At 42.0% G+C, this 16577-nt stretch overlaps 1 protein-coding gene across 1 annotated transcript; it reads right to left on the minus strand.

The window, feature by feature from the left end:
* Positions 1–5159: 5159 nt before the first annotated feature.
* LOC308313714 (ras-related and estrogen-regulated growth inhibitor-like protein) lies at positions 5160–7114 on the minus strand. Its single transcript, XM_080761001.1, has 4 exons — positions 6875–7114; positions 6694–6747; positions 6504–6580; positions 5160–6305 (listed from the first exon to the last, which is right to left on the minus strand). Exons 1-4 carry the CDS (start codon positions 6942–6944, stop codon positions 5880–5882), a joined length of 627 nt encoding a protein of 208 aa, XP_080617127.1. The 5' UTR covers positions 6945–7114; the 3' UTR covers positions 5160–5879.
* Between the last annotated feature and the right edge of the window lie 9463 nt (positions 7115–16577).

Here is a 16577-nt window from a genome sequence, read left to right on the forward strand (position 1 = left end):
AAGTATGGAAACCCCACAGGGTTATTTCACAGCCATATTGCATTTGGTCATTTTCATTTTTTTGTTTTGGAAGGAACACAATCTTGATCCTGTGTCCTTTTGAGGTGAAGACAGATGAACTGTCACACACTGTGTAACAATTGGTCTGTCCTGTCAGGCTGCCTTTGGCCAAGACATACATAAATTAGGACGTTGGCTGTGTAGTCACCTGGGAGCAGCACCACAGAACAAACACCTTCAATGGTTCGATGAATCACTCATCTACTGCACCAGATTCAATTTTCCAGATCACGTGCAGAGATCTGTCACACACGTGAGCCCCACATGAGAGGGAAAACTACTTACATACAGACTCCCCAACACAATCACCCATTATATTATGTCTGGGATCAAAGGCAGTATCATCTCTGCCCTCAAGACAATCTGCCTATCTGTGTCCGTGGTAGAAAGGGCAAACACCAGCTGTTTGACTAGCTGCAATATACAGTATACTGCCCAGATGTAGCAGGTAGTACGGTATGATTTCACTCAAACTAAACGTAACATACATATCCTCTACAAACAGCAATGTCACTCTTCACTAGTCCTACACCTACTTTAAGAGACATTTCCGTTGGCATTTAACGTATGTCACAGTCTAGCTATGGCTGCCATTAACTCCTTGTACTAGCTTATGAATGTTATTGTGTACACAATTTTTAACTGAACCAGGCAATTATGTTTGATGTGTAGCCAGTATAGTCCGTATTTCTCTGTTGTGGTGGTTCACAGTTCACACACAAACATGCATGGGGCTCAAAACCCTGTCATTGTCCCCTTTCCCCCATTTCCTTAGAATGCAACATTGCATCACACTGGTGTGATGCAATGTTGCATTCTAACTCACTAACAAACAGTTCGAAGTTCAAGCAAAACTTTACAGTATGACAAAGAAAGGCTGATGGCTGTAACATTAATTTTCTCTTGAATGATGTGGATATGACAAATGTTGCCTTTGCATGGAAATGTTTTTGTTGAACTATTACATCTAATGGAAACAAAAAGCCCAGCTGCTGTATTAAGAGCACCAAACATGCACTATGGCCTGTGAGCTTCCACTGATCTCACTACTGGGGGTGAATTATAGTTATTGTGTGTACAAAAGAGGGCCATATTGGGAGAGCACTCCAGTGGAACAGCTCTGCAGGGGGCTGTTAATTCTCCACTTGGAGTTTAGGAATGGCTAGGGCAAAAGAATCCAGCCCATGAGATGACTGGCATTTTTGAACTGTTAACACATTTCTTAGTTACTTAAGACCTTAGTTTTTCCCCCCAGTGCAGAGTGCACACATTCCAGACCCCCTGCAGAGCAGTATTAATCCTTTATGGTCATTTGAAAGTCAATGACGGTGTCATTGGTACAATGTCACAAGATACATAGGACCAAACAATACACATTTTGTTCTGCTTTATTCTACAACTTAATGTGTCATTAATTACCTTTCAAAGTGATTGTTTATTGCAGTTGGCCAGTTGCAATAATGAAAGTGTACCCGATTGGACGAAATTAAAAGTTTGAAATGTGAAATAGCTGCTGTCAGAACATAGCAGCTTAATATTTTTCCCCTGCAAAGAAATCCAGTGCTAAAAATGTGTGAAATAGTTCTCTAAATCATATTCAACGAGGCTATCAAAGTAGTACACCAGAGATTCAGGCCTTCTTTTATGTGCAAGCCGCTCCAACACTTGGCTTTGTGTGTGACGTCATTTGGGCAGCCAACCAAGTTTACAGATTTTTTATTCTGTATAAACCTTTCAGGCCAAGTCAATGGCAGAATATTATTATGACGCCCCTTTTTATTCCGTATACATGCATTAATAAAATCTCACGACTGAAAAATGTTGCTGTTTTCTGGAAGACTGAAATAACTAATAACCTAATAAGGCTATTGGCTATAGTCTATTTTTGGTGAGGGCACACTTCTATAGGACTTCTATGGAATCCAAATGAATGAAATCAGTCGTGGGGACTGAGAACTTTAATCCATGGTATGGTATGATGACATACATCATCATCATAATAAGAAGCACCGCTCACTTCACACGTGTGTTTTTGAGTGGTGCAACCACTCACTCCAAGGAACAGCAATGTCCGTGACTCCGTGTGACGTTAGCCTAGACTGACACCACGGCGCGTATTCAGGGCGGAGTCACCACCCCCGGGGGAAGTTGTGATTTGCTCTCGTTCACTGCAATGCAATTTGCGGCATTTCCAAAACAGTATTGCGCAGAGTGGCGATTATCAAACGTATTTGCAATGCCATACGTTGAAAGATCTGTTGCCCGTGGACAAGGCACGTTACCTCCACAAGTTAGATATTATCGGCATAGATGTTTGTCCGTATGTGATTAAGGATTGGACCAAGTTGCATTGGCAGCCATAGAAAATTCTTACCCGGGCTAAAACCGGATGTGACATTTGTGGGCGTTCCTGTCTAGCATGGTGTCAGTCTATAGCTAAATTCCAATACCGCAACTTTCACACTCGCACTCTCCTCGCGTCCTCCACTCGCTCCTTGGCTCCGCCCCCAGCGAGGAGGAGAGGATTCGATGCGAGGACATAGTGGTGGTCGAATTTTCCTCTATAATCGGAATGTACTACGCTGTCATTTCAAAGCGACGGCACATTCCGCGATCACTAATGACGTGTATCAATTCAATTCAATTCAAAGAGCTTTATTGGCATGGGAAAACAAAGCAAAAGTGGTGGAACAATACAGTGTCACACAGCTGGATCACTGGAACTCCGAACAGAGCCGTACAGTCTACAGAATAGACAATTCATCATTTTGTGCATGTAACCGAGGCCAATGTGTATGTATTGGCAACATACGTGCAAGGCAAGGCTATTCATTCCTGAAATAGTGAATAAGCGCCAGGATGCGCACACGTATAAATCACCCCCCCTGCTCCGACAGGAGTGCATGCCTTTTGTCCGACGGAGCATAGGTCCGATCCATTGGTCCCATCGACTACCTACCTCAAACCCTCACCCTAACCATAAACCTAACCATAACCGCGAGCACGGGTTTTGTCACGCCTCCATATATGGTCACGTCTCGTGACATCACATATCCATATGGTCACACCTCGTAACATCATGCCTCCATATATGGTCACACCTTGTGACATCACACCTCCATTTATGGCATGGGAGTACTGAAAAAATGGCTGCACACAGGTGACTTATATAGGTGATTGCTGAAGGTGATTGGTGGAACGAAGATTGGAGGCCCAACCAGTAGTGAGAGGCGGAGTTGAATGATTGAATCAGACCTGCATGGGAATGAATGTTAGACAAGGACGCAAAGACAAGGGAAGAAACTACAAACAGACACAAGTGTATGCCTGAATGGCAGTACACGTAACAATGGAGAAGACTGGATTATCACCTAGATCTGCATGGAGCCAGCCAGCCAACTCTATATCTGACCTCAAACCCTTAGATCTACATATATGGAGTTTACCTGTTTTGACATTCCATAATTATGATGATCCTTCCCCACCTGTCCTTCCTGTTCTGACATTCCACATGTTAAACATCTCATACAGCATTTACAATACAGAAAACATTTTTTGAGAGGCACTAGCCCCTCCTATATACTGCTTTTGTCCCCACACGTCTCAATATTTGCCATTGGCATTGAAAGGAGAAATTAGGTCAAATGTCCACCAAATATGACGTAAATCTTGTCCCCACACGTCTCATTTTTGCCATTGACAATGAAAGGAGAAATTAGGTCAAATTTCCGCCAAATAGGACATTTTGAATGAATTTGTACGACGACAAGAGCACCCCTCCCTTCACACAGGTCAGATTTTTATACCTATACCCAGCTTTGAGTGTTTCATTCACACTGGTGTGATTTGTTTTAGTATAAACTGAACATTTAAGCTTGTGTTATGTATGTGAACAAGAAATGTCATACACAGTGTCTGGTGTACCAGTGTTTTGTTAATATTCATTTGAGTGAAAATGGAAGAAGTCAAGCAAATAATAAATGTTTGAGTAAAGCAGTGAGAATTTCTATTCAGGTGTCTTTGGTCAGACTGGTGTTTGGCTGAGTCTCACTGTGTGGACGTGTGGGGTCCAGGTCGTAATAAAGAGCTGAGGGGGCCCATAGACACTCGGTTTTGACATTGTTGACCCACATGCCATGTTCCTGTCAGAAACACAACAGACACAAGGGGGAGAGTCCAATGGGTCTGGCTGTCTGGCACCAGCCAATCTGAGAACCCATCAAAAAATAAAGGAAAAACAGAGACCTCTTTTCCTTTGAACTTGACAGTCAACAGTCTGTCTCGAGAGACTAGGTACCAGCTTACCTGACATCTACACTGAGAATTCCTGAGTGTTAAAGGGGTATACGTGTCATTGTTCATTAAAAGTCAGAAGAGAGGTACAAGATACAGGATAAACAAGTGAAATTGTAAGTGTTGAAACAAAACACAAATTTGGAACTATAACACTATGAACGTGAAGCTGATACATGATCTTTATGGAGTTCTCTCTCCTGGTTGTATAGATATGGAACCACGACCTGACATTTTACTAAAGACCTGGAGGTGTTCAAATGTAATCAAATTGACATTACATTTGAACACTCCCAGGGTTACAAATGGGGCAATTAACACTGAGAATGTTCCTTTTCTTTTTGTTTAACCTCCCAAGCTGCTACCCATAATTCCAACTGGAAGGGCGAGGAGGAAAAGTCCAGGGAAGAAGTGAAAAGAGGAGCAAGGCATGTTTTGCCTCCTCATTATGGAGGTCAATCCGAGTTTACTGGAGCGGGCCAGTGTCAACGAGGAGGAATTCTTTCAGGGGATATGGTGTCCTTATTGTTCTATTAGCAGAAAGGAATTTCAACTCGAAGGTTGGCACAAATTTAAGGCATTCTAAAACAAGGAGAGCAAAACCACAAAAGCAAAAAAAGACTGCAAAATTTCCAAAGTGAAGTTAGAGTCAGCAACATTTCACAACCATACTCTTTACTTGCAAACCATAATATAAATTCATTATTGAATGCAAACGCTGAATAAATCATATTTATTACAATCAGCCATATAGAACACAGGACATTAGACATGATACATTTGAATGCAAACGTTGGATTTGATAAACTGTACACAGGCATTCAAGAACTAGCTGGTTCAAAACAATACAAAGCAATTAGATCACTTTGATCTTTACAATGCTTGCACTTGAATAAATACATATTTTTCATTTCCCAGTGGACAAGCTGGTCTTTAAGATGTTAATTACATACACACAAGTATACATTGGTGTATATGAATCAGAAGGCACACTTAAGTTTGTGAATAGAACAATATGCCATCTAAATATGAATATATTATGATTATGCATAATTCTACACAGTACAAGAAAGCAAATTAAAATTGCAATTTAATTGGGTTGCAGTCTAATTTATGTCTTCCTAGATTTATTTTCTCTTAAAGCACATGTCTAGCACAATTACCATGAATGTTTGCATCTTGCCCATCTTCCTGTGTATGACTACTTTGCATTTTTATGTAAATCTCACAATACAGCACAGCTGTAAGTGCAAGTCGTTTAAAAGCTTTAAAAATGGCATCATGACATCACACAGTATGAATAACCACTCTGTTCTCTTGCTCTTTTGGTCCCCATGCAGTCTATCAACATCTTTGGTGCAAAGTAGCCCCCAACATGCTGATGTTAAATCCACACAGCATTTCACAGTACGCATATATATGGCCAGAACATGACATCAATTCAGTGGATTAGACACAATGGATGTGTCCTATCCATTCTGTATAGCTTCACAGACACTTTCCTCTAAACCGCTTGTGTGATCCCGTTATAAGGAATCGGTCCGTCTTCTGCTGAACACGGCCGACATGCTTTTCACGATGCCCTTGAATCCCAGGGGCCTCTTTGCGGCACATTTTGAATTGCTCATACTGTCCACAAGCCTGTGGAACACCATCAGCACGCTGTGGTAGTTCTCAGCTGCTGACACCTCATAGAAGTGGCAGTCTGTGGCCAGCGCCAGGAGCCTGCCCTCCTCGCTTAGAACCGTCCGTCTGTGATCCAGGTCTCTCTTGTTGCCCACAATCACTACGGGCACCTTGTCTATGTTTAGATAGATCTTGGCGGCCTTAATGGCCTGGATGAGCCTGGTGACGGTGTTGAAACTGGCCCTGTCACAGATGCTGTACACAAGAATAAAGCCGTCTGCCCACTGGAGCCGCTTCTCAAACAGTGATGTCTCCAGAGAAAGGTCCTGGAATACAGTATAAAGTGTTGATTTAACTCGGTGTAAAATGGACACAAATGGCTCCATGTTAATTTAGCTCTGTGTAAAAAGTATCCAAATAGGCCTAAGGGTACATTTTTACACTAGAGTTAAATTTGTACATTCTAACAGTATTAAAAAGAAAGCAGTCTTTTGGAAAGCCACTGTTACAGTATATCATCTTACTGGAGAATGAGGCGAATCCCAAATATTGAGGCCAATTTCTCTTCCATCTACCACAATGTTGTGACTGTAGATGGATTCTGTAAATTGAACAGGATGTTAATGAAGCATAAATAGCAGTTGTAGTAGGTAGGTACTAATACATCATTCAGGGTTAGTAAAACAAAACTTGCAGAAAGATATGTCTACTTACCAATTTCTCCATATTCTCCAATAAATCTTCGTGTTAGGAGGCGCACTGTGAGTGCTGGGGGAAAAAATAACATGACCTGCACAATTAACATCATCCTCATTCTCATCCTTTTCTTATAAATGTAATAAATCTAGATACTAATTCATGACCTTAATAGAAATTAATGTTTTTGTTTATTTACCTGATTTACCAACATTTTCTGTCCCCAACACAACAATGTTGGCATCCATTTTCACCTGAAGACTTGTCATGTCATGATGTCTCTTGATGCTTTGTGTTGGCTCTGTGGCTGTGCTGATAAATTAGCCTCGCGTTGCGATACTAATATACCACAGTGTTAATCCGCCTCGGGACATATGCATATATGCAATAGGGGCGGGTGAAGTGTGGATGCGCCAGGCTAGTGCTGAGTCTGACCCTCTCAGCTCCATCAGGCGTATAAGCACAGACTTTGGTACAACACACAGATACATAACAGAAACACTTCTGATCCCTCCCTTTCTAAGTTTCTATGCCAAGCATCAAGCATCGGCCTACAACGTCATTGGTAGAGTCTACATCCCATTGCCCGGAGAACTGTAGCGCTGTAATTAGCTACTTCGTTGCCAGGGAGCCCACTCAGCACACCAACATGACATCACATGCTGAAACTCAAACACAAGCATCCGTGGACACGAGGAGGAATTTAGGAAACATATTGTTCAAACAAAACGCCATAGGCCTACTGATGATACTATTAGTACTAGGTCTACAGAATGTTTGGACAGACAGCAGCCATGAATTGATACAACTATAGTTTAAGTAGGTAAACAGACTACCTGATAAATCGGTAAGTTTTACGACCGATTTGCACCAAATAGAATATCCCATTCCCATTTAAACAAAATAGGCTCTCTTTTACTACAAGTTCAGAGTAGACACTGTTTCATTATGTTCTTCAGCTGCCTAAACTGAAGCCGTTGGAAACGTTAGCTTGTCAAGTAACTCAACTGTCAAGGATTTCTTCGGTTCTGCTGAGTTTAATCCGATATATTCTGATTCCTCGTTTTCACTTGACACCCCACCCTCACCCTGGCCCAAATTATTGGTTGCGATATTATTTCCGACCACGAGAGGGGAGCAGAATCCAAGGAAAGGCTTAATATACGGGTAACTCAAAACCCCTAGCAAAACCAACACCAGTCTACGTCTACTTCCTACATTATTGTAATGATAATTAACTTATTTATAGGCTATAGCACCTTTCAAAACAAAGTTCCAAAGTGCTGCACAGAGCAAGGTTAAAAACAACAGACAACACATGAAGATGTGTAAAAACACACAGTAAAAGCAATCACATAAAGAAGATGACTAATAACAGTTGAAGGATAACAGGTGAGCTTCCTCTGGAAAAAACTATTTCGTCTGCCCCGAAGAAGGCTCTGCCGAAATGCGTCATCGTTCGCAAATAAGCATGATAAATTGCATCTGAGACAGTCTTGCATCTTTTATTTTGGATTATTAATAATAACACTTGGTGTAGAGGTATTTTTTCAACTGATTTAAACAGAGGCATGGATGGTGCTATTGGATTATTACGAGACTATAGGTGTTTACACTTAATTTAGGGTTGCCACCTTAGAGTAGGTTGCCACCCGTCCCTTAAAATACAGAATCGTCCCTTATTTGAGAATTAAATGATGCGTCCCTTATTGAACCACCCTTATTTTCCTAAATAGCCCCTACACGTCAACACTGAATTTAACAATAATGAACAAAACAAAACACAGGAAATATTAAAGTCAGCACAATTGTTCTAGCGGGAGGCACACACTACCTAAAGTAGCCTAAACCAGTGGTTCCCAAAGTGAGGTCCGGGGACCCCCAGGGGTCCTTGAGGGAGTTCCAGGGGGTCCCCAGCTAAATTATAGTTTGGAACCAAATGGACCCTTATGGGTCTGTAACTCTGAGAGTGTACAAATGGAACCAAATGGACCATCACTGATGGTCCATTTGGTTCCATTTGTACTCTCTCAGAGTAAAATCAATGTTAATTTAACTCTGATGGTCCATCAGAGTTAAATTAACATTGATTTTACAATATGAATTGGGGGTCCCAGAGATAGAAATGCCATTAAATGGGGGTCTGTATACTAATGCATGTCAAACTGGTACTTGAAATTAAATGGGTTGAGAATCGCTGTGTAAAAATCTTCTCTTATGGGGGTCGCTGGCATATATTTTATAATGGGCTGCTGATGTTGTTATGCTCATTTGGAAAACAAAATTCTACTTCAAAAGTTGTGGATAGCATATAAACAATAAGTTGAAGGGAAACTTCAACTTATTGCTTCGACTTATTGCATATCGACATATTGCTTCAACTTATTGCTTCAACGTATTGCTTCAACTTATTGCTTCAACGTATTGCTTCAACGTATTGCTTCAACGTATTGCTTCAACTTATTGCTTCAACTTATTGCCGGCCTTGCCGCACACGCCTGCGCCGCAAGGCTGCGGCAGGCGTAAAGAGTGTTCCTTATTTCAAGATCTCAAAGGTGGCAACCCTAACTTAATTACACTTGAACATGTCTCAGTGGTAACAGTTAGGAGAGGATCCCAGACTTACCTTACTTCTAAGTGGGGGAACCTGAGGCGTTCCAAGGCCAGCATGGAGCTATAATCTCCACATCTGGTCCTTACTCTGTCCTGTTGTCTCCAGTCTCCTTCCAGCCAAGTTGTTAATAAAAAGTAAAAAATAAAGTTCCTATCACACAAAGATTTGGCAACCCCTTTACTAACTCTGGACCCACTAGGAGCCCTGTTCCCCCTGTTGATGCTCTAAAAGTAACAAAGTAGCCTACTTAAAGTTACTTAAACTAGTATACCTGTACCACTAAAATGCCCTCCACACTGTCCACAGCATAACAGAGACCTCACAGTAGGTGTCAATCATTCAGGTCTGTCCTGTATGGTTCTCTCTTGACAGAATATGGTGACCCATCATTGGATGACCCATCTGACCATGCCGCTCTCCATTTTTCCCTTATTTCTTTTTTTTCCTTCTTTTTTATTAAACTAGCGTATTACTGAAATGCATTTGTCTTTGTAATGAGGTGTTTATGCCCTGCAACCCTACTACAACATCACTTTCTAGGTATTTGACGGTATGCCAAGTTTGCTACTGATCACATCCCATATTAACATTCTCAGACACCTGGGGAAGAGTTGCTCTTTATCCTTACATATCTCACTAATGCACAAGCAAGGTGCATCACAGTTGCACAAGCGTCACAGTCATTGAATGTGCATTTTCAGCACTATTATTGTCATCCATGTCAAATAATTAAACCTCTTCCTCTTGCCATTTTGATCTGTCAGTGGGGAGTGATTGGCGGGAGGAGTAGGATGAAGAATTAAGGCTCTACGACGATGTAGACCCATGGTGGAGGCTCCTCACTGCAGGTGAGCTAGTAGGACAGCAGTGACAACACACAGAAATGTATGTGGGGGAGAATCAATTGGCATATTACTAAATTGGGTAGAAAAACTTGTAAGAAGAAAATATATCCTCTACACTACAGTAAGTACAGCAGACCACCTTAGTCCACTAGCCTGATATCATTGAGGATGCGCTAGGACGTGTACACACGTCCAATGCATACCTCGATTGGATTCCCTAGGACGTGTGGACACGTCGGATGGACGGAAACGGGTAACCTGGTCGATGCCAAATTTTGCACACACACTCCCTGTTATATTACTCCTCCAGATTCTGTCCAAAAATCCCGCAAATCGTTACACTAACTCTATAGAAGAAATGACACCCTTTTCACAATGGCCTATTATAGCGCCACCAGGAGGCCACAACCTGACCGACCTGAGGGGCACTTTATCTACGCAGTTTCTTTTTAAATCATACTTCCTGCTGTGAAGTGTTCAAAATCTATAGCACATTGTTGCACCTCTTTGTGAAATACTACACACTATGTCAAAGCTTCTTTAGTGTTCCGTGTCAGTGAAGTGCCATATTCTTACATTAAATTATATGAAGTGCAGATAACATACAACAGTGGAGAAACTATGGGATACTTCAGTATACAGTAGCACTTTTTGTGTGATGGTCAAACAATGCATTTTGGCCCTGCCAAGATATTTATCAGCACATTGTGTGTGCCTATAAAATTAATTTAAACTTAAACATACTTTAAATGTTTGACAACACTATACAGTACCATGTCTCAAGGGTGTACTAGTAAACTGTAAAAAGTATTCTGGATAAAAGACATGATTGGGTGGCAGTCTTTTATCCAAATGTATAAAATTATAGACGTTGTACAGATGAATCATCATGGTATAATTACACAGTTATTGAAACCATACATGTAGACCAGCTACAGCTAAGTTGTGGCTAATTCTCTAAAACGGTGCATAAAATATTATAGCCTATGGTATAATATACGTACACGCTTACTTTTAGTAAGAATTAAATGTATAGGGAGCCTTGATTTGTGAGAACTTTCACACCCTTCCCAAACATTTGACATCTCTCAGAGACTACAGAATGAGAAGGCTGATAAAGGATTCTGTGTCTGTCTCTCACACAAATCAACCCACATGTAATTGGCAGCAAGTGCAACCACAGTTGTTCAAATGGCTGCTGTGTGAATGGTCAATGTGTTTTTCTGCCTATATACACTTTGTGAGATTGTTCAGTAACTAATGGGTCATTTCCATGGCTCCATTGGACCTGCATCGTTTCATGGCAAGCCAAGACAAAGTGACCCTGGTTGTGCATTACACCACCTAGACCTTATCCATGTCAAACATATGTTCCCATTCACAGCCATAAACCAGCTTAACCACAGTAGTGTGACAGTGTCCTCCTTATCAGTATTGCCGTGGTCCCATCTGTCTTGTGACATCGTGTTTCTGTCTTACACGCACAGAAAACAGTCAATAATAGGCCTACATACACGATAATACAAGCTCCAGTATCACCAGGAGCTTGTTTTTAAACTATAAGTAAATCTTTAAGTTACATTTGAAAATTGGTTTATTTGACCAATATTGTAAAAGCTATGGTATAACAAAAGATGTGAAGGCATTCACCATCATACTCGTATGGCAATGTTTCCCCAAAGCATTCTGTGAGTTTCAATCCATTTCTTAAAGGTAGGGTAAGTGGTCTGCGGGGAGATGACAGTTAATAGGGCTGCCACTGGCAGCTGGACAGGCGGGTTCCACTTTTTAGTGTGGTTGCCCTAACAGGAGATCTACAAGCTCATAACGAGGCACCGAGTGCCACGCTACGAGCTTGTAGGTCTACTATTTTTGAAATATTCTGTCAGAGCGATCGTTTTTAACTCTTTTTGCTTCATGGGGGGTCCCTGGAACAACATATTTTCATATTTTCAATTACATATATTTTTGGGGTCCTTGACATGAAAAACTTTAAGAATGACTGACATAGAAACATACTGTAGGCTTTTCAGAAAACTGACATTTGCAGAAATGTCTTCAGGTCTAAATGGGACCGGACCGCATCTCCATGCAAGATATGATCTACTGCACCACAGATATGTCAACATGAAGTCGAAATGAGTCATAGTTCTCTTTTTTTGTATCTTTTTGTCATCAGTTTCCTCCTTTAAGTGAAAGAAAAGTAGTGTCAAAATATCTTTTGTATATTCGGCTTCAAAACAGGCCATATAGTAGCTTTTCGTGCTGGGGCCCTTTACCGTTTGTCGCAAAAACATGAATTTTGGGGGTTAAATCCCCTCCGAATTACTTACACATGATCTAACGTGTGACTTGAAATTGTAATTGGCTGGCAATATTAGTGGGAGGGGCATATGTAAGACACTGCGGCAACCACACTCTGCAATTTTTTTAAATTGCGAATTTTCCTAGTTCTAAATGTTAATGTTCATGTTTCCCTGGTTGTCTTATACTACATATTTGACACGTCCATTTTTCTCTACAATTTTGAATGGCCCTTGCCATTTGGCCAAAAAATGGCATTAAATTGAATTAAGCGGTCCCAATCCTTCCCATCAGTTTTTCAGCCACCTTTTTTAGCATAATGATGATAGACGTGATAGACGGGGCAGAGATCAGAGAGAGGGCCTCTCTATGACGAAACCGTTGCTGGAAACTACTGTATATCCATAGCGAGCCTTGAGAATGGGAGATGCATAGGTATATCAAAGGATTTCGCTGGTGTGGCTTTGGTGCAGTCATTTGACATTCTTGACAACTTTTACAAAAATCTTCCACCGCTCTTTAAATACCAGGCCAGTAAAAGCGGGCCAATATTCTATCATAAAAGGTTTTGTCACTCACCCCGGTGCAGTGTTTTCCATCTATGACGGCTACGCGTTGCCTGGCCATTTCTAGGTTTGGGTCGGCTCATTGTTGGGTGGAAAACTCGCCTGGTCGTTCTGGGGGAAATATCGGACCGATCCGTCTTTTACAGGCAAAGAACTTTGTCTTCTTTCACTCGGGTCGAGTGTGTAAGCAGGGTTTCGCTCCATCAGAGGCGGCAGTGGCCATCGAGGCATCTCTGTCCCGATCGGCACAGGTCCAAGAGAGGTGGTCGAGCTTTCTGCATACGTAACAGTGGCGTGGAGGGGGTCTGCGTCCGTGGTGGGAGCGTCTGGGAGTTCTGTCGTCCTCGGTGATTCTTGAGTAGGGCAATGCGTCTACTGAGGTCAGGCTCACCTGGGCCACATACTTTCGGGCGTCGGGTGGCAGGGTTGAGATTTTTTCTATAACAACCCTATCCATGCATACTGGTTCTATAACAACCCTATCCATGCATACTGGTTCTATAACAACCCTATCCATGCATACTGGTTCTCCCGGACTTGTCAGCCATACGTGGGTAAGTCTCATTAGGGCTGCGACTAGCTGTATGGGAGAAAGGCCCCTTGATAGGACCAATTATGGACTACTTGATAGGACCAATTATAGACTATGGCCTTGTTGGGCGAGGATGGCTGTTTTCAGCTGCTGGTAGTCACGGCATCAGCGATTGAGAGGTCTCTGCAGGCTTTCTGTGCTTCACCGGAGAGAAATGGCGGCAAGATGGAACCCCAGTCAGCTGCCGGCCACCTTTCATGTGCTGCCGTGCATTCAAACAGTTCTAGATAAGCTTCTATGTCATCGTCATGGGCCAGCTTGGTCAATACATCACTTGGAGCTCTAGCTCCTCTACTGCCACCTGGAGATCTGATTGGCTCTTGAGCAAGGCGTGTAGCACTTGGGCATGCTCCATAATGGTTTTGAGTTAGGCGTTCTTTTGTGTGGACCAGTGCAGTACCCACATTCTCCACAATTTGTGAGGGTGCTCAAACCAAAGACACACCAGAGGCAGTGTCCAAGTTCAACATGAACGCCTCTTCCATAGAGCCCAACGGTCAATTCACATGCATCATTGTTTAGGCCACGACCCACACGCCCAGCCTGTGTCCTGGGAGAGTCTCTGCAGACTGAGGGAGGACAGAGCCTTTTATACCAAGTGGAGTGGAGACGCAGGTGACAGCTCATCACTCATGATTGACGAGGTAACGAGGGAAGTACCACCCTCCGATAATGTAACCGAGTTGGCAGTGCTTCACTTCACCTCCCCCAGTGACCCAGTCTCTCTCTCCCCGGGGAGGCTCAGACGTGGCTCGCGGTCCCGCACCAAGACGCCACAATATATATAATCATCACACACAGCTGGTGTTTCATGGATCAAAAATACACTTGGCAAACTGAACAAGTCTGTCTAAGTCAAGAGATGTTCTGTAGGTTCGTCATCAACATCACACATAGTTTATTATGTGGGATAACGTTAAAATAAAAAATGTTCTATTACTTTGGAGGGTCATTAGCAAAAATTGATTTACACTAATGTCAAAACATCATTTATTTATATCACTTAGTGGCCGTGGTTAACACTGAAGGCGTCCCTCATCAACAGCCATTAATAAGCTGATGCACTCATCAGACAGCTGTGATGTGAGACTGTAAAAGAGGGACGAGCAGGCCGTTAGCATGTAATTTCACAAGCAGGAAGGAAGCTTTCAAACTGGCAGCTTTGGAATTACAGGATGAGGACAAAAGACAGCAGCACCCTGTCTATATTCTCAGACAAAAAAAATACTCTTGCTGATAATAGAGGAGGAGAAGCCCAAACTGCGTCCAGCAGGTTGTCTCCTGGGGTGTCAATGCTGTGCGTAAACAATGCAGCTTCAGTCACAATATCTCCTGCTAAACTCAGCGCATGCCATTGTGCTAATGTTTGAGTTCTTCAGGGGTTGCTTTAGTTGCCAACATTACCATTATTCTAGACAGGAGAACTACTTGCAACCATTATCCCCAATGGAAGTTGCAAGGAGTTGCATTGGTGTGGTTGGTTGACCTTAAAACTGCTTTGTTGCAAGGAGTTGCAACTGGTGTGGTAATGATCAGGTCATTTAAAGGGGATTTGAAGTGAGAGGTAGGTCAAAGTCAAGGTCAACCACTCAGTGTACAGGTATATGGGAGCACATTATAATTTTCCCCATTGTGACATACATGAAAACAAGCCCAAAATGACACACTGCACGCACACACGTGCGTACACACAGTGGGCGTGAAAGCCAAGCAGAGAGAACATAGACCAGCTGTGCTTACACTGCAGCTGGTAACAAAGAAGACATTACAAAAAGCACTAAAAGAGAGTTGTATAATGCAGAATATCTAGTAATTGTAAAACATCATAAATATATACTGTCCTACTCTATGCTATACAATAACATGACATATTATTGCACTTTGCATAAATTATTGCACTTTGCACGTAGGAGAGACAGAGGAGTCCTGCCCTGCAGAAGAAAGAGGGTTAATTTCAGCAGATACCACCATTACAGTGCCACCATACTCGGCTCCATAATTGAGTGGTGGCTTCCTGTTCATTTGCATATCCTTTTAGTAAATTGGTTTAAAATGGATTTTGTTGACAATTCTCTGGAGTTTTTTTGATCTCGTGGAAAGAAAGAGACAGAGAAAAGAGAGATATAAAACATCATTGCAGTAGGCAAGGTTTTAAAACACTTTCTCCACCAAGTCATGCGTAACCCTGGGACAGATAAACAACCACTTCAGTCTCACATTATCTGAGCTGTAAATCTGAAGTAGCCCATAGTGAGAAACATGGTGTGCTGATTGTTGATCTTGAATGAGATCAGCTTGAAAGGTGAGAAATATATGAATGTCTTCTCTTCTGTGTAAACCTCACACCACATGCCAAACATGTCATAAATGTCACAGACTGAAATATCTCTGCTCCAAAAGGTATAGAGCTGAAGAAATAAATGTGTGAAAGAACGCATGAATAGAAACAGAAAAATAATTGCCCCTCATTTCACAATTGGAGGATTGGTGGATTTAGGTAAACTAATATAAAAACCAAAAGTGGCAAACAAGGTGGCTGCCCTGAGTGCACAGAGACCCCTTGGGGTGGTTTTTGTACTATAACTAAAAAATATACTGAACTGAAACTGATGTACTGTCGACTCAATATCTGAGATGCATAACGATAGAATTAGATGTATAGAATTTGAATTATGCGCCTAGTCATAGTTCTCGTGTGACCATGAAGGGCCCTTGCCACTAGACGGGTTTTGATTGATTGATATGATTGTACATATAATTATACACCACCATCAAAAGGATAAACACGCTTACTTCCATTGTGGTCCATTACAAATAGATGTATCTGAAATACGTATCTGAAATGTGTGTGTGTGTGTGTGTGTGTGTGTGTGTGTGTGTGTGTGTGTGTGTGTGTGTGTGTGTGTGAGAGTGTGTGTGTGTGTGTGTGTGTGTGTGTGTGTGTGTGTGTGTGTGTGTGTGTGTGTGTGTGTGTGTGTGTG

Source organism: Protomyctophum bolini (genome assembly GCF_963924005.1).
Source record: "Protomyctophum bolini genome assembly, chromosome: 4".
Taxonomy (NCBI): domain Eukaryota; kingdom Metazoa; phylum Chordata; class Actinopteri; order Myctophiformes; family Myctophidae; genus Protomyctophum; species Protomyctophum bolini.